At 37.6% G+C, this 19,711-nt stretch overlaps 1 protein-coding gene across 1 annotated transcript in view; it reads left to right on the forward strand.

Annotated features, from left to right (window-relative positions):
- The window catches only part of Sepsecs (Sep (O-phosphoserine) tRNA:Sec (selenocysteine) tRNA synthase), a 38,384-nt gene extending 22,375 nt beyond the window's left edge, over positions 1-16,009 (forward strand). The window contains exons 9-11 of the mRNA XM_046423679.2: positions 8,290-8,383; positions 9,931-10,021; positions 11,402-16,009. Coding sequence (XP_046279635.1) covers positions 8,290-8,383; positions 9,931-10,021; positions 11,402-11,708 — 492 coding nt within the window. The 3' untranslated portion in view covers positions 11,709-16,009. The remainder of the gene's footprint in view (positions 1-8,289; positions 8,384-9,930; positions 10,022-11,401) is intronic.
- Positions 16,010-19,711: the final 3,702 nt, after the last annotated feature.

The raw sequence follows: 19,711 nt of genomic DNA on the forward strand, positions 1-19,711 counted from the left end.
GCAGGTAGTCTTGGTGGATCAGTCACAGTGTTCCTTCCTTCTCTTTCATAGCTGTGGGCATGTGATGCGGCTAGCTTGGTTCATCGGTAGGTATGTGGAAGATGAGTCCTGCCAGTAAGTTTTATGGATCCTCCAGGGATAAAGGGCCTCTTGCTTTGCACATAGCAAGTTTTAAGGATGGTTTTATGGTTATCAGCTGCCATGTTTTTGGCTGTTCCAAAAGAGATTTCTTGAGACTAGAGAACATGAGAGGGAAAAAGAGAAGTGAAGCATTTGAGACTCTGGATCCAGCCATACCTACCTGTAGACAGTTGTTAGATGAACCAATAAGTTCCCTTTTCTGTTTTAAACTAGATTTCCAACACTGATATTTTGATTCTTCCTATATCCTCAACTCCTTGTGTCATTAAGCCATTTGTAATGATTTCAACATGTCACATCTTATCCCTTTCTGCTGTTGTTACTCCCTCACTTACACCCTTACACCATCCTGGCAGGGTGGCTACAATGGCCTGCTAACTCTTCTCCTGATCCTCAGTTGTGGCTGATTTGTCATGTTGACTTTAATTTGCAGTATGACTACATGTCATATTGTAGAGTGATACCAGATTAATATTCTAAAATATAGTTTTCTTCAAGTTACTCTGCTTTCAGTTTTCTGTTATTTGTAAGACAGAAGTCAGACTCCTTAGCCTGCCATCCTGTTTATAATTTGATCCCACATTTCTTTAGCAATATTGGCCCTGCTTATGCATTTATTAATTCAAACATTTATGCATAGACCCTAAGGTTAAAATCACAGACAAAACTGAAACAGTTTATACTCTCATGGAAATTATAGTTTAGGGGAAGTCTGGATATTAAATGAACAATTATAGATCTGATGAGAATTTTGAAAGGAAAAGCAGCATATATGAGAACATCCATTGCAAAGCAACTCTGGAAGACCTTTCCGAAGAGGTGATATCTATTCTGCAAAAGTGCAATTTGTGCTGGGTGTGGTGGCACACACTGGTAATCCAGTGGCTCAGGAGGCTCAGGCAGGAGGATTGCAAGTTCAAAGCCAGCTTCAGCAATTTAGTGAGACTGTGTCTCAAAACAGCTGGGGATGTGGCTCAGTGGTTAAACGTCCCTGGTACCAAAAAAAAAAAAAAATCAGTTTGTACATTTATTTATTAATATTCATGTTGTGTTCGTAAGCTAGCATTGTTGGCCAGCACAACTGTAGAACTTGAAAGGGTATTTTAAACTGTGACTAGAAAGCAAAGTATTGTGCACCCACCAGAGGGTTGATGTTTTGGATCACTTTGTAAATATTAGTTTTCTTTTAGGGTAGATTCAGATTCAGTAGGTCTGGAGTAGGGCTCAGACAGCTGCATTTTAAACAGATTTCCCTCCTGTGATACACACCCAAATTATAAACCTGTTGTTTTAGGGCATACACAGGTCATTTGTATGTATAATAGAAACTTGGAAACACGCAGTGTCACAGCATTTTAATACTTATATAGATAATAGTTTATGGCATTTTAGATAGACCACTTAATTATCCTAAATATCAAAGCTTGAAAATGTAACTTGTTATCTGTTTTATCTTCTACAGTATTTTTTCTTAGTTACTTTTTGTTTTATATTGATTATTTGGCAAATTTTGCTAAGATCCATTTTCAAACGAAATAAGTGGAATATATTTTTCCTGATAAGAACATTTTACAGTTTTAATCATTTTTAAAATACACTTTATCATATAGATAGCTTTAAAAATCTTTAAAAATCCTTAAAATGACTTTTACATGCTGTCATTTTAAAATGCTAAATATGCATGCTGTTTAGTATTTCTTGCTTTTGTTCTTGAATTTAAATTGTGAATAATAATAGTATGAAATATTTGTGTAATATATATAAACCTTGAGTAATTTTGTATTAAAATTATTTAATTAGCACATTAAAGTGATAGTTTGAGTGCACACGTCTAAAAATCTGCCATTATCTGAAATGAAATGCCTAACTTGGTTACTCATCAAGCAATCCAGGTGATCTGGTAGACTAGTGCCACCATGGAGTTTGCCATTTGTCCCTCTGTTCTTAGTATCCTTTATGTGATATATAGTAGATGCTCATCAGATGCTTAATAACAAGTAGATGCTTGTTAAGTGAACTGGCAAAGAGTTTTTGGGACACCTGAGTGGAATATTTCTTAGTTGTCCCTTGTTTTACACAGAGGAAGTATTTCATTGCTTATATGGACCTAGGTAAATTGCTTGAAAGAAATGAGTTAAATGGTGTTTAACAGGCATTGTACCTCTGGGCATAGTATCTCCTGCCTACTTTTCTCATTTCAGGATTTTAGAATTGTTGATGTGTTAGGGATGTTCTGTCACCTTCTTGAAACCGTAAGAATTTCTTTTATGTCTTGGTTCTTTTGTCTTTTCATATTTAGGGTTTGACTTTTAAACATTCAGCTATTCAGTGGTACCCAGTGTGTGTACAGTTTGCTTAGCATGAGTGAAAATGCTCTTGTTTTGAGAAGGACCTGCAAGAATATGTAGCTCAGCTACTGAGGGACCCAGCAGGCATCGCAATTCAGCTTTTCGTGGACTTTCTTCTTTGTTATCGTTGAGTAAACACTATGGGAGGGATTTCATGTTCAAGTGGTATTCATGGATTGGATGGCTTCGTCTCAGATGTCAAGAGGTAACCTCTTTGTAACACTCAGAGCTTTGTTCTTTTCCTTTTATCTAGATACAGGTAGTAGAGTAGAATAAATAGGGACAGGACAAGAACATCACTGTCACTCCTGTGTGTTAGCACATATCTAGAGGAGATCTGCCAGGTAATGTTAGGGTTGTGGGTTTGGTGCTGGGGATTGAACCCATGTTCTCATGCCTCTTAACCATGTGCTCTACCACTGAGCATCATCGCAGCCCCAGTTTTTGTTTTTATCCTGAAAGCTCTTGAGACTAAGGTAAAAGTAGGTGGGCAGGGAACTGAGGTTTGTATGAATGTCTGCTGTATGTCAGCAACTGTGCTAGGTTGATTATATTCGTTATTTCCACCACAATTTATTGAGGTAAGACTGTCCCCATTTTATACATGAAATTGTGGCTAGAGGGGTTCAGCACTTGCCCAGGGACTGAGCACAGAGCTGAGTACCAGACCTGCTGTGGAAACCGAGGTCTGGTGATGCACCAGCCCTCGCGCTTGCTTTCTCAACACTGTCTTCTCCCAATTGCAGTCACCTGTTCAGTGCCCAGGGAGTGATCGATCACTCCAAGCAAGGTATTGAGCCATAAGATGATGATTGATCTTGTGACCTTCCTACTCTGTCTAGTGGAGGTATAAAAAAGCCTCAAATCCTCTCTAATGTAATAATTGGTTTTATTTAAACTTCTATGTGTAGAATTTATTTAGAACGGATTATCTATAAGAGTAGTTTTCTAAGTGTTAAAATACTTGTTTGAGAACTGTTGTTATAAATAAAACTTAGCTCTTTAACAACTTCATTCAGTAGGTAGGTCTTTCTGTTGAAAAATGTGGATGTCCTCCATAAACCATAATTGCATATATGTAGCATAAATATTGTTTCTTTATTGGATTTGTTGCAGAAATAAAACCTCTTTGTGTATAAATGGACTTGGTTTTGAACTGTGAAAATTTAATCGTGATAGTTTATTGGTTCAGCTCTGGAGAAGCTGAGGCAAAGCTATTTTGCTCCAGCCAGAGCTATTTATATACCATCACCGTGAGCTCCTTTTTATATTATTGGTGTTATGCCTACTAAAAAAAGGAGTGTTAAAGGAAAACTTCGCATTTCTTTTTATTCTGTGCCCTTATTCACCACAATGATATTTTTAGAGGTTATTTCATCTAGCTATCTCTCTTCAGGAAAGGCTTTATCTTTTTCACAGTAGAGACAGACAAGAACTCAGCTTGAAGCCATTTCTTCTCAAGCTTTCCTTTTTGAAGGGTGAAAGGATCAGAGAAAGTGGGACTTTGTGTGCGAATTGAGCCTCTTTGCCCTTAGGCCCTTCCTGAGCAGCACATCTGCTTCATTGAGGGGAGAGATGACCAGGAGTTTTAATGAAAAAGACAACTTTAAGGAAAGAGGTTAAAATTTAAGAGACTGTTTCTTTTGAGTTTTTCTATGCAAAAAGAAAGATCTGGCTTAGAAGTTTATCCTCACTTTGTTTTGCTTCCAGAGAAAACCATTATTCTGCTTAGCTTTCCTTTTATAAAAGTGCTTTGCTGAACAGGGCAGGCAGGTAATCATTTATTGTTGCAAACATCTGCTGAATTGGCCAAGTACAGAAGAAGAATGACAGCCGAATGGCTGCTTCAGAGGCTAGAATTTGTGAGCTGAAGCTTGGAGGACAAACTAAGTTCTAAGGGAGCACCAGATACAACCTCAGTGTCCTGTAACAGAGCAAAATTTGGAAACATGAGTAAATTTGCAGCTCTAAAAGTAGTACAGTTAAATATCCAAAAGTGTCAGATTTCAGGCCTTGATATGAAGCCTCAACCATTTGAGCAGTGTTTTTGCCTCAGAGGCAAGCCCTTGCGGATCCTTGGCACTGGCCAGCCATGGACAACAGTACATCATATTTAGTACTGTTTGCCTCAATTGTGGACATCAGTGTGTGTGAAAATGTACCTGCAGTGTCTTCCATCCATGTGTTCAGGTCATCGACGAGATGTTAGACTACACGTCAAGTTTCTGTTTTGATTTATTATCCGTTCTAGGAGATAATGAAATAATATCTGAAGTACCATTTTTATTTTATCCTAGAACATGAAACAGTATGTTTCAAAAGACATCATCACTTGAGACCCTTTCCTTTAATATTTAGCTGTTATGCACATCTTTGGATTATGGGGAGGGATAGTCTGGATGTCGGGTTTCATGACTGCAAATCAGCTTGCAAAAGGCCATATGAAAGATAATGCTTAATATAATTCAACTTATTTTCCATTAACATCTTGAACTATGGTGTAAGTTTTGTATTTTTATTCTAGAAATATAGCTGACATTAGCATTTAGGCATACAGTTCAGTTTATCTCTAGTGAAAGTCTTTTAAAATTGTTATATACAGCACAAAGGACATAGAAAATCAATAATATTTCATTTCTTTTAAGTAAGATCCTTCTATATACATTTGCTTGGGTTGCTTATAAGTTTCTTCCTTTATAGAAGTATTTTGTAATAAATGTCAGTTATGGATTTAATCGTAGCAAAAAATAGTGCAGGTTCTGTAGTACCTTTAATATATCAGGTAAAAAACTGCTTAGCTAAGTATTAGTGTAGTAGAATAGTACAATTTCCTAAAAGATATTTTTTAAATGTAGTGATATTAATAGGAGCGCATTTAGGACCTTAGTACATGGAATATTGTAGAATTCAATGCATTGTACTTTTAAAATATTTAAAGCTTCTTTGTTTATTGGTTTGCCGATCATAACCCTTTACACAGTGTAGAGATACTATAAATATTTTCTGTTGAATGTAAACTTGATTTGAAAATACTCTTCTTTTTTAATCTAATTACTCTCATACTAGTATGATTTGGTTACCTCAATGTTATCTTTGTAGTCTAAAGAATTGTAATATTAGTTATAGTTAAAATTGAATTTTGGCAGTATAATCAATTGATGGAACTGGCTAAAATTAATTTATTAGAGTATTAGAAATTGAACATTGGGCAAATTCAGTTTTTTAATAGTCATGTATGCATCAGTAAGTTTAAAAGCACACTCTAGGGGGTTACTAAGGAAACAGTTCCTATTTTTTTCAGAAATAGCTAATTCAATACAAACTAAGTACTCATTAACTTCCTCTTAATTTACAAATGTGACCACATTGGTGTTTAATGTGGTAACCTAGCCAGATAGAATTATATTTTAAATTGGTCTTTACCACTAAAATATATAAACTGGAGAAAACTTTGCTTCATTCATAAATGCTTAAGGATAAATGAAAGGCGGAGGTGGTTTTGGTGTTGGAAGGGACACACACAGTGGTCTGAAAAGGGTATTTCCCAGCTGTCAGATTTGTTTCTGCTTAAGAGAGATTGATGAATTTGAGAGTAAGGGAGAATTAGATGCAGATTAAGACTTCAGTGAATAATAATAGATGAATAAGATCAGCATTTAATAGCTAAATGAAAACATGTGACAGTGTTAAAAAAAATATACAGAGCACTTAAATTAGTGACCTAGGTACTTTATAGTAATTGAAAATATATAAGTGAAACCCAGGAATTCTACCTTTTGTTAAGACTCACATGGTACTGAAAAATTATGAATTGTTCCAATTGCTTTAAAAACTGTTGACATATTGTTTCCATTTAAATATTTTATATTTCACCTTCTGAAGGAGTTTGGAATATTGGTGTAAGATGGAACCAAGAAATCTTTATCTAAGAAGAGATGCCTATAACATTTTTTTCCCATTTCTGAAAATAATATTTGCCTCCTTAAATATTTCTCTATACTTTTCTTAATGGCAAAAGAGAAAGTCTTATCACATGTAATAGTAATAATTACTGATAGCTTCATTAAGTGTGGCAGTTGTAGATGTTAACCTGTTTTAGAATTAATCTTTATAAAGTATCCTAAAATTTAAGAATGATTTTTGTCTTAATATATTTTAGGTGAGAATATAAAATGTACACTCTTGACAAGGGTAAAATGTTTGTGGTCATAAATAGACTAATAATTGGAAGGAATTTTCCTGTTCTTTTAATTTTTACCTAATAAAAGATGGAGTTAGTCATCCAGGTGCTTTAGACATGAAAAAGGCCTTTTGGGGCCCAGCAAGAGTATCTAACTCTTAGATAAGAGTTCAAACAGAAGAAGTTCTTATGGCCTTTGAGGTTGCAGAGGTGTGATTTCCTGCTGTCTCTACTTGGGTACTCTGTTGGCTTTGGTTGTTTGGTATATCTTTCAAGTTTATATGATTTAACTGTGGATGGAGGACCAATGCAAATGGGTTGATTCACCTGCAGATATACTTGGGCAGGTTTTCATTTGAACACCCATCCCAAGGCCATATGAAGAAAGCAGAGTAAAATTTTGGTTCAAATAATTGCCAACTTAAAATTTATTTTTAAGTATTTGTCCCACTTTATATGGGACATTTTACACTAACAAGACAGACATTTTTATTATATTTTCAGCTATAGGATATCAGTTTACTTTGGACTAGGACAATTTTTAACTTTATGTGATTTAAAGGAAATACTTTTAAGGCTGAGGATATAGTTCAGTGGTAGAACACTTGCCTAGTGTGTCTGAGGCCTTGGGTTCAATCCCTAGCACCACAAAAACAACAAACAAAAAAACAACTCACCACCAACACCACCATGGTAACCTCACTTCACTTACCTCTTAACTTGCATACTACAGCCTGGCATATTTCACTTGGTATTGGGGAAATGGTGGAAAAAGCTCGTACTTCCAAGGAGTTTTTCCATTCTGATAGGTAGTAATAGGCAATATTCAAATAAGCAAATAAATGAGATAATTTTAGATTGTAGTAAGTATAGTGAAGAAAACAAAATAGATAATAGTATTAGAGGGAGATTGGGAATTGAGGGTGGGGAAAGTCGAGCTATTTTAATAAAGAAGTAACAAAGGAAGGTCTCCTTAGGATGTGACAAAAGGTTTTGGGCCACTTAAGGAGTTATCTGGGAAATGTGGGGGAAGCAAATAATAAAGGTCAGACAGGAAAGGGTTGCAAAGGAGGATGGTGGACAGTGGAGTGGGGGATGACAGTCACTGGGTTGGTTATGTTGCTGGGTTACATCATGTGGGGCCTTGGAGTTGAGAGTGGTGTTTTTATGATTACAGGAGAAAGTCATGAGAGGAGTGGTGGGAACTAGTTTATGCATTTGAAAGCCACTCTGGCTGTGTATAGAGAAGATTGTGGGGGGCAGAGGAGTAAGCAGAGAAACCACATGGACTCTTCTGCCATGTCAAGGGGTGGAGTTGATTGGGTCCTAGACTAGAGTGGGTACCTCTGGAGGTTCTGAAGAGATGGATTTGGTATGGGCAGGTCATAGCCCCAGGGCAGGAAGGGGGCTGGGATTTTTTTTTTTTTTTTTTGCCTTTACCTAAATCCTATGGTTTCTGATGGTTATGGCAGCTTTGAATCTCATTATATGTGGCAAAGGAGGGCACATAATGAAGTAATTTATAGCACACACTTCATACACTCAGATTTCATATTAATGCAACTAATGAGTTGCAATATTTATTCGATTTGTTTTAAATGTGACGTTTTGTTATTGCAGGAAATGTTTTCATATTTGTCCAGTCAACTAAAGAAGTTGTCAGAAGCCTACAGTGAAAGATTATTGCAGACACCTCACAATCCCATTTCGTTAGGTAATTTTTTCCTTACAAAAAGAAAATCCCTACTTCTTATCCTTCCTTAGGAAGAAATCGGTCTTTACAGCAAAAGAACTCTTTTTGTCTACATGCTATTTTGAATTTATTGCAGTATTAATTCGTAAATTTAAAAAATTTAACCTTTAGAAATGCTTTAATTATTTCAAAAATAAAATCTATCCACTGAATCAGGATCAGTGAATCCTTTTTTTCACTATGATACTTATAGTGAATATACATAAAGTAATAATTTAAGTCTTGCTTCTAACCAAAATACCTTGGTCACTAGTAATAACTCTAAATAATTAACACTTTCTCCAGGATTGGGGGTGAAGCTCAGTGGTGAAACACTTGTCTAGTATAACAGAATCCTTGAGTTTGATCCCCAGTACCATAGACTTAAATAAATAAGTAAAACTCTCTCCACTTAGCAATATCAACATATCAGAAATTAAAGTTTTTCTTATTATTTTAAAAATGTTATTACTTAAGAGAAATCTGTATTTAGCTTACGTAGCGCGCGCGCGCGTGTGTTTGTATCTATCCATCCATCTATCTATTTTTTGTACCAGAGATTGAACCCAGAGGCACTTTACCACTAAGTCACATCCCTAGATCTTCTTTATTTAGAGACAGGGTCTCACTGTGTTGCTTGGGGTCTTGCTAAGTTACTGAGGCTGACTTTAAACTCGCAATCCTTCTCAGGCCTCAGCCCCCCGAGCTGCTAGGATTACAGGCTGTGCCGCCATGCCCAGCTTAATCTGTATAAAGAGAAAATGGTAATATAGAATTATGCATTTAACTAACAAACTTCATAATTACCCCTTTAATTGGTGAATATATATGTATATTTATATAGCATAGTAGTATGGAAAGTGAATCATTTGCAACTGCAGCCTTTTTAAGAATAGGCTTCTGTGGAAAACCTTTGTGGGCACCAACGTAATATTATCCCAATCCCTTGCTGGTAGGCAGAAGCTGGTTTGGGATATCAGAATATCAATTCTGCTGTGTGCTAGCCTCTCATCAGTTTTTCCCCTATCTCTAAAATAGACATAATTATCCCTCACATGCAAAATTGTTAAAATTGGTCGAGGTTATGTTTGTAAAGTATCTAGTAAGTCAGCCTTCAGGCATGTCCACAGTTTACCCCCATACTCTCAGAAGGATCATTTACATAAGAAGTTGATCTTACAGTCTTAAATATGTACTAAACAATCTCCCATATTCTCATTTTACAAGTTATTAAAACTTGGATGAGTTTGAATAAACAACCATTACTAATCTTGTCATTGCATCATCTATTGAGTTGGAAAAACTCACTTTTGGGGAAGGCAATGTGGAAATTCTGTTCCTGGTTGTGACCATATTAATTCACATAAAACTATGTTTGTATGATATTCAAACAAATCCCTTATTAAGTGCATTTTAAAGTGATGTGCCACTTGACAGACACTGAATAAGAAGTATCTTTTTTTTTTTTTTTTTTTTTTTTTTGGTGCTAGTAAACCAGAGCTTACAGGGATATTTTTTTTCTTTTTCAGCTGTGACACTTAAGACACTAGATGAACACCAGGATAGAGCTGTCACTCAGCTTGGCTCAATGCTTTTTACCAGACAGGTTTCTGGAGCCAGGTAAGAGTAATTTTAAAAGATACTTAGGATATTTAATGGCTTTCCAAGTTAAGTCTAATAAAATACTTTTCTTCTACAGTAGCCCCCCCCCTCCTAAATATATGCTAAACTATGCCTGAGAATTCATTGTGTACTCAAAGAATGATGAGATAGAGAATCTGTAAGAATAGTAGTTGCACCTGAAGACTTTCTAGACTTGAAATAGTCCCAGAAAGATACGAATCTTGTTTAATAGTATATAGAAACAGTTTCATTCTTCTCTCTACAGTTTTTTGCCTATTTCCTTTGTTAGATGATTTTTCATTGATATCATATATGATATTAGAAATAAGTCATTACTAAGTTCAAGTGAAATTTTGCTAAAGAAATGGCTGTTTCCTAAACTAAAAAGGGTTATGGAATTCTTGCCTAAGTACTGCCTTGGAAACATGTACTTTTTTCCTCTAATATATACTTAGCATGAAATGAATCTCATTTAGCATGATAAATTTGTTGAAGTCAGAGAAAAATGTCTTGAAAATAAGTATCTTGCTCTAAATGCTTTTCTTCACATACTTCTGTTAAAGAATTTCACTCTACCAGAGGGTAGAAATTTCACATCAAAGGACAGCTTTTTTGAAAGAAGAAAATCTTAGATTAATTTAGCTTATACTTTGATAAACTCTTATCTGTATGTAATACAGTTTTGACAAATGCTTTTTCCAAAATGTTTTTCTTGACCTGACTTTCAGTATTGCTGGTATTTGTCTTTATATTTAGGTTGATCTTAATTTATTGACTTCTTAAAAAAAAAAAAAAAAAAGGTAAAAGATTAGAAATCTGCTTTTATCTTCGTATGCCTGTGAAGTCAAGCTTAGTAAATGCATGGGCCAGAGCTCAGTATTGCAGTTTGCTGATCTGCACCCCATTGTAAGTGGTTACATCATTTCTTCTGGCTCATTGCTGTAAAGCTTTGTATTGTGTAGCACTGATCAGATAGTTAGAATTTTAGTTTGTTGATTTTTTGAGGGGACACACTACAGTTAAAGTGGTTTGACTTAAAGTGTCTATGTATGAATTCAGATTCCAGATTTGGCACAAAAACAATTTGCTTTCTTTTTCTACTTTGAAGATGTAAAAATGTTTGAGATTCCTAGAGCTTGTTGTTCTTTTATAGATGATAAATAAATAGTAATCATCAGGCAGGACTTTTTAATGTAAAATAGCAGTGTATTATATACTTTCATTTTAAGGCTGACAATCCATTTGCATAGGCCATGATTTATTGCTGTTTTTAAGCCTCTTAATAGATGAACGGCTTAGTAAGACAAATATCTTGTTTATGGGTGACATTCTGTTAACATCACCAGACATTAAATTGATAAATCTTTTCCCTTTCAGGGTTGTGCCTCTTGGGTCTGTGCAAACTGTGAGTGGCTACACTTTCAGTGGCTTTATGTCCCATACAGATAATTACCCTTGTGCTTACCTCAATGCTGCAGCAGCCATCGGAATGAAGATACAGGATGTGGACTTGTTCATAAAAAGACTTGACAGATGTTTAAAGACACTAAGGAAAGAAGGAAAGAAGGACAGCGATGTATCTGTAGTTGACAATTATGACAAAACTAAAGATGTGGATATTGAAGAAATGGCTTTAAAACTAGATAATGTACTTCTTGATACGTATCAGGATACTTCTTCATGATGTGTGAGATGTTTCTTTTTGATAATTTGAAAGAAATAGTATGGCTACAGTACATAAAGGCAGTTTAAAGAAAGGAACTGAAATTTTTGAATTGAGAATTTTATAGAGAATATTCAGTTGAGGACTAGACTGTGGTCTGAGTTAGCTCTTGATGGTTGCTGTTTTTTATTTTTAGACTGCCTCAATCTTTTTGATTCTTGACAGGTTAAAATATGCAATTAGCATTTTTCTAATTGTTAGAATATTTGTCAATTAAGCATCATGGTTCAGATAATTCATAGAAATATAATCACTGTAAAATCACCTCTAATTCTCTTTGAAACTTAGAGTGCTTCTTCCTAACCATTCTCCAGTATTCACAAATCACTTATATTTCTGATCATACAGAATCTCTAATGCTGCTGTTATTGAACCTTCCCTCAGGTGTCACAGCGTGCCTGTAAGAGACCTTATCAAAGGAGCAGAGGCAAGACGTAAACTTCCATTTAGATGCCAGAGCAGCGGTTCTCAACTGGGGATGATTTGCTTATATCTAAGCAATGTTTAGGGACATTTTTGGTTGTTGCAGCTGGTGGGATATTATTGACATTTGGTGGGAGAGGCCATGGGTGCTGCTCAGCATCCTGTAATGAATGCATCAATTCCTGGAACAGAATTTACCAGTCTAAGATGTCAGTGATGCTGAAGTTGAGACACAATACTCTGAAATCCATGAAATCCTCAAATGTAGAGGAGTTTTCCATAACAACCTTAGTTATGCAGTAGTTACAGTCATGTGCTGCATGACGACAGCAAGGGACTACATGTTAGATAGTAGTTCCATAAGATTTTATTACCTAGTGACATCATATCCATTTGGGTTTTTTTTTTTGGTGGTACTGAGGATTGAGCCCAGAGGCACTTTTCCACTGAGCTACATCCCCAGTCCTTTTCATTTTTAATTTTGAAACGGGTTCACTAAATTGTTGGAGATGGCCCTGAACTTGTGGTCCTCCTGCCTCAGCCTCCTGAGTCACTGGGATTACAAGAGTATTCCACCAAACCCACAGCCATCTTGGTTTGTGTAACTATTACTTTCATGTTCACTTAACAGCTCCACTAATGATCTCAGACCACATCTCCATCATTAAGCAACACATGACTGTCCTCCAAGAAGCTAGCTCTAGAAATTTTATCAACTATACTGCATAGAGAACCTTAAGTGATAACTAGGGTAACGAGTTCTAAACATGTCATTATAAATTGTTCTTTATGGAACTTGCACATTTTTCCATTTGGGCAAGTGAAAACTTTATTTCACTTGCTGTTTTTGCTTTAAACAAACTTGTATATTGATTAGTTTGCTCAGGTGTGTGCTCAGCCACCATCAAGATTGGCTAACCAAGGGTATTTTGTAACATATTTTTGCTAGGGAGGTAAAAGTTATGTTGTATGATAAATGGATGTATTACTCTTTTCTGTGCCCATATGCTCATATTCTGAGTCTAAAATTCCAGGTTTATTGACTTAACAATGATTTTTATTAATTTTAAGAAATTGACTAATGTCTCAAAGCCTAAGGAGTTGATGAAGCCTCTGAATACACTACCTTGCCAAGGCCATGTTTCCCAAAACCTGTTCTGTGAAGCATTTTTTTCAATTGAGAGATGCTGGGGAGTGGTGTGTATGGGGGGACGTGGAGGGGGGAAGGTCCTGTAGACAAATAATTTGGGAAACACTTTTGTAGACCTGCTCATGGCATATTGAAAGCTCTAGAAAACTCCTTTAGTAAAGATTAATTCAGTTTGACTATGTCCTAATCCAAAGAGAAACCTGTTTTTAAAGTAAGATACTACTTATTAACATCCCCTTCAGCATACATTCAAACTACAGTGGGAGACACTGTGTTGACTCACAGGTTGTAGTTTTCCTGATTTGGTGATGTCAACTGTTCGAGAAAGTTTCCTGGTATGTTGGTGATGTGTGCATTATCTTAGATCCTTTTAAACACGAACTTGGGCAGAGGCCACTCCCTTTAATGTCTAAGTCAGAATGCTTCAGACACTGGTTTGATAGCCTTAAAAGTCAAAACTGGGTTTAGATGAAATACTTAGCTCATATAAATATTATAAAGGTTATTTTAAAATCTATAATATTTGGGGGTTTCACGCATTTCAATTACAAGAACTCATTCCAAAGGAGTAAATACTGGGTTGCAAAGTTACATAATGTTTTCTGTGTGAATTTGGGACTAAATTGTAGAACCAACAAAGATGAACCAGGCACAAACCAACCCTTGGAGTCCGAGATGGGACCAGAGCGATGCTGCAGATGTAAGTGCTGGCAGTGCAGCGTGCCCTGCGTGTGAGCCAAAACTGCTTTGTAGAGCGAGTGATCTATACCGTGTGGTCATCATTTAGATTAAGAAAGGCCAGAGTCAAGGGTCGAGCACATCTCTTCATCTGCAGTGCATCAGCAGTTCTTGGGCTTCAGCTGCTGAATAGATAATAACTAATTAAAGGTAAATTACATGAACCCACGGGTGAGTGATAGATACGCTAAAACATTTTGTTCCTGATGCACAAAATCAACTGTAATTTTTACTGTAACCGCCCCCTCCCTTGTCAAGTGTTTTTGAAATTCCAGGTCTGGTCCAGCTGACTTCACATGGACCCTGAGGTCACAGAACTCACCAAGTGTTTGAAGGGATGATGTTGCTTCTGTCTCTTCAGGCTTCCTTTGCCCCCACCCCAGGGTCATCTTCCTCCCTCTCCCATTTCTACCTACATAAAAGTCTTAAAAAGTGTATACATAACTTTCTATAAATTGCTAGCCTCATAATCTGTTACCTTGAACTGTGTCAGGGCCAATAGGGAAGAATTTTCTATCTCCTGTCTTTGTGGTCCCTTATTAACAAGGCCATCAGATTAAAATTTGGGAGTTGGGGTTTTAAAGTCACTGAGCTGTATTGGAGGAGTCTGCCCAGAAAAGAAAATGGAATAACATGAACTCTTGTTTTGGTCACTTACAGAGCAGGGAGAGGGGCTTTAAATCATGCTCTTACTTTGGCTCTCGATCCTTTGCAGATGAGTCTTTCTATAAGGGGATGATATGTGATTCTAGCCTCAGGAACCCCATGTTCAACTATAAATCTTCCTATTTAGCTTTTTGTGTTAGTTGAATTAAGTTGCAGGATATGAATTATTGAATGCAATTCTGTTTAGCCAATAGGCACTTGATGAACAGAATGGTAAATATAAATTAAATTCTAATTTACATAATTCTGCAGTGGTTCTCTTTAACAACTCATAATAAGAACTGTCATTGAGACCCGAGCTTAGATGTGCTTTTATTTTTAGACTATGCCTGTGGTTTCCATAGATTTTAGTGAAATTTAAATTAAACAAAGGTGTTTTTGTTGCCGCTGTTGTTTTACTGGTGATGTTGCTTTAATAATGAATTAGCTCATTCTGAGAGTTAAATTCTGTGTCCCTTCATAATCAACAATTGAAAACAATAGCAACAGCAATAAAAAAAAATCCACGAATCTCTTATACTCAAGAGAAGTTTTTGGAATACACACACATTTTGCTGCACATAAAAATTGGATTTACTTTTCCCACTAACTTGTTCTAATTTCTGCCAAGCTCTCACGTGGTTTTGTTATGTTTTACATTCATGAGCCTGAGGTTATTTTTGCAATTTTAGAAAAATCCAGTTTTGAATTCATTAGAAATTATTTCAGACCTCCGAAAAGTTTGATGATAAGAATTGATTGAATATGTTGTTACAGGTTTTTTTTTGTTGTTGTTATTGTTTGTTTGTTTGTTTGTTTTTTAAGAGTCCCTGCAGCAGTCTTCCCTTTGTCAGGTTGCTTTGTGACTCCTGTGGTCTAGTCTAGTCCAGGGTCTGACTTACCTACTTTGTCCTCTTGTGCCTTGCTTTTTACTTTCATTCTGTCCATTATGTACAGTGTAAGATGGTGAGTCGAGGGCTAATGAATGCCTTTGTCACTTTCCACCTCATATTCTACATTTCAAACTGAGGCCTTCAGCAGAACTTGGAAATGTTCTTCTGTTGTGTCAGGTGCTGTCAACATGGGCTTCTGGAGCAGTGTGAGGAAAGGTGATGTTCCACTGTACAACTGGGAGCAGTTTTAGCCATGAGAATGTGAAGCTGATGTCAGCCTGCTAACTGTATGTCTTATAAAAGGGAAGAAAATGTTTCCTGGGATATTTTTGGTGTAGACTGTTTAAATATAAAATTGAATTGTATAATTTATTACATGAAATTAATTTTTAATAAACACTAATAGTACCTCATATTATTCTACCTAGTCATATTTACAGATAAAACATAAAAGTACAAATAACTGACACTAAATTACTTGCCTGTTGTTTGATTTTGTCGTCAGTATCAACTTGCCCAGAAATCAGCAAGAAAAGTTAGACCTATACTGATATACGGCTGGGATCTGAATTATTTTGATGATGATTGGTAGTAGGGTTTGAACCCAGGGGCACTTAATCACTGAACTATGTTCCCATTTTTTATTTTTATCAGAGACAGGGTCTCGCTAATTTGCTTAGGGCCTCACCAAGTTGCTGAGGCTGGCCTTGAACTTGTGATCCTCCTGCCTCAGCCTCCTGAGTTGCCAAGATTACTGGCATTTGTCACACCCAGCTTGAATTATTTTTTTAAAAGGAAGGAGATGACATTTTGCAAAGGGCTGATTGACTATATAAAGTTGGACACTTAATAGTATCTAACCTTTCTAAAAGAAATATTTTTATTTGAAAATAAAATAATTAGTGTAACTTCTTCAGATTTCTTTTTTTTAAATATATAATTTTTTTAGTTTAGTAGGATACAATACCTTTATTTATTTATTTTTACGTGACGCTGAGGATCGAACCCAGCGCCTTGCACATGTTAGGCGAGCGCTCTACTGCTGAGCCACCACCTCTTTTGCTTTTTGAATTATGGAGGTGGTGTCTTTGGGAGTCACATCTCTGTACTGGTACTTACCACGCAAGCTCACATATGACCCCTCTGAATCTCATTCCCATCAATGATATGTGAAGTGCACACCGCCTTATAGGATTGAGGGTTGAGTGAAATAACACTTGGAGTGATTAACTCAGTGTGGGAGTCAGTACTGTTGACTGCTGTGATACTCTGCTAAGCAGTGTTAGATCTAAGTAAAAATGTCTTCTTTATTATCTGTTTATTCCAGAGAACTTTTTTGAGGGAAGTCGTCAATGAATGTTGTCCATACTCCAGTGGAAATAAATTTCAAAAATTGATAGTTGACTTCAGATGACCTTTTTAAAAAAAATGTGTAACTTTTAGGGTTTTCCTACTTTGTTTTTATGAGTTTCCTTTGGTTTTGCATTTAAATTTGAGGATGAAAACATACACATACACACTTACACTTTTAAAGTGCAACAACTATGCACCTGAAACTTCAAATCTGAACCCTGGAGAGATATACAGAACAAGTTCGTATCACAGTGGTGCCGCGGGGATTGTGTTATCTGACAGCAAGGATTTTGTTGGAGTCAGTAGACTTATAAGTATAACAGTTGTTCGGTATCTTTAGCCTTGTTCTTCCAGAACTTTAGGTAGGACAGCTGGTCGGGGCTCTAAATTTATATCTCGAACAGACCTTTTTTCCTGATCCCTCTGCTTGTAAGCAACTGCCTAATCACCGTCTCTTGGATGCCAGCTGTTCATGCTCCTGATCTTTCCACTGCTTAGGCCCCAAACCTGGGAATTATCCTCCACTCTACATCTGATCAAGTAGTCGTGTCGTATTTGCCTTGGAATTGTACCCAGGGTCAAGCCCTTTCTCCTTCCTGTAACCAGCCAGCTCTGAACCACCAGTGTTCCTTGGTTGTGTGGCTTAGTGCCTTCTTCCTCCCCCCACAAAAGGTCTCCCTGCCTCTACCTTGGCCCTTGTGCGGTCTCTTCTCAGTGCAACTGCCAGAGGGACCGTTGAAATCCACCTCCTGTCACTTACCTGCTCAAACTCTTGCCAGTAATTCCCTGTACAAGCCAGAGTCCTTCCTAAGTCCCCAAAGGCTCTGCTGCATCCACCCGTGCTACCCAGTCCCTCATCCTGCCGACTCCTCTCTCCCACACTCACTCCTGCCCCTCGGCTTCAGCCACGTTTTCAACTCCAGGACACCTGGAGAGCCTCAGCCCTGGCTGTTCCCTCGGCCTCTTAACCCACATGCCTGGCTAACTCACTTCCTTTGCAGTTTTTATTAAATTTCCTCCTTTTCAAAGACTACCCTTTTAAATACTGTAGCTGTCTCCCTGACCTTAACACTGTTTCAAATTCAGCTTTTTCACTGTTGTGACTTAATGACCCAACTAGAACAACTGCAGAGAAGGAAAAAAATTGGGGGGCTCATGGTTTCAGGGGTCTCAATCCATAAACAGTAGACTCCATTCCTCGAGGCTCAAGTGAGACTGAACATCAAGGCAGAAGAGTGTATCAGAGGGAGGAAGCTCACGTGATGGCCAGGAAGCAGAGACTCCACTCACCAGGTACAAATATATACCCATAGCCAGGCCCCCAATGAATCACCTCCCCCAGCCACACCCACCTGCCTCCAGTTACCACGCAGTTCATCCCATCAGGGAATTCACTGATTAGGTTAAGGCTCCAGCCCAATCATTTCTCCTCCAAACCTGCATGGTCTCACAGGTGAGCTTCTGGTGGACACCTCATATCCAAACCATAACCCTAATTGACGGTGAGGACTCCGTTTCAGTATTCTGATTTAAATTCAGGTTGGAATTCAGTAGGTCTGGGGTAGGGCCAGCATTTTTAGTAAATCCTTAGGTGATACCTGTACTATTATTTATGGGCCTCATGGACCACACTGGGGACCAGAGGTCCAACATGCTATGCAATTTACATATTCATTATGTCACCTGGTGTGTCCCCCATGCTAGACCAGAAGATCCATCAAAGCAGAGTCTTCTACGCATGTATCCCAAGCACCTAAACTTCACCTGCCACACGATGCATTCTCAAATACTTTTATGAATGATTCAGTAGGTATTGTTAAATATTTATATAGCTACATATGAAATCCCATCGTGTGTAATTGAAACTATTCAGTAATTTTCCATCTCTCTCCAAAAATTTTCCTTGAGGTGGCAGACACAAAGATCTCCCTGCAAGGAAGCCTTGCTCCCAGCCGCTCCACTGACACCCTCCTGTCTGAGCCAAAGTTATGCTTTTCAGCCAGTTTCTGAGTCAGGCTAGGGGGCAGGTGTCACGAAGGCAGTGTCCTTCAGCAGGCAGCTTCACTTGGGGGGCTCCCTGCTGGGCTGGCAGATACTCTTGTCAGGCCCGATCACAGACAGGCCGATGCTCGCCCCCGCCCAGCTGCTCCAGTTTCTTTGACAGGTGTTGGTCCCCCATAAACCTTTTGCTTCCTTTGCCTCTTCCTCTGGTTTCCAGAGGATCCAATTCACAATACCTGAGACCAAAGGCCTCTGCCTACTTTTCTACTCTGGTTTGCTCCCTCCTCCCTTGCTTTAAACGAACCTGCCAAACCCTGGCATGCACCATGTGGCCCTGTTCAAACAGTAACCCGCGGCCTCCTGAGTCTCCTGTGCTGGCCGGCACAGATCCACACAGTTTCTGTCTGGCCTTTTTAAGCTATTTCCTGATTTAAAATACAAATTACCATTTTGAAGTGTGGATCCAGACTTAACGCCTTGGCACACCTTTGATAAGTGGTCCACAGACAGTGAGAGATGTCAATCATGCAATAACCACTCTTCAGGAAGTTTCCTTCAAAGCCATAGAGTGACAACAGAGTGAGAGGCCAGACTTCAACCCTGGCTCTGCCACTCAGAGACTGGGCACGAGTTTCTTTTGACTACGTGTAAAATGAGGATAATAAGACCTCACAGGGGTGAACAAAAAGATCAATGAAATTATACATGTACTGAGCAAGGAGTCAGGTATGTGGTGAGCGGTGAGATGTCGCTATGACTAA

The sequence above is a fragment of the Marmota monax genome, unplaced genomic scaffold (genome assembly GCF_021218885.2).
Source record: "Marmota monax isolate L192 unplaced genomic scaffold, Marmota_monax_Labrador192_F-V1.1 WCK01_AAM20220418_F8-fsc00009, whole genome shotgun sequence".
Classification (NCBI taxonomy): domain Eukaryota; kingdom Metazoa; phylum Chordata; class Mammalia; order Rodentia; family Sciuridae; genus Marmota; species Marmota monax.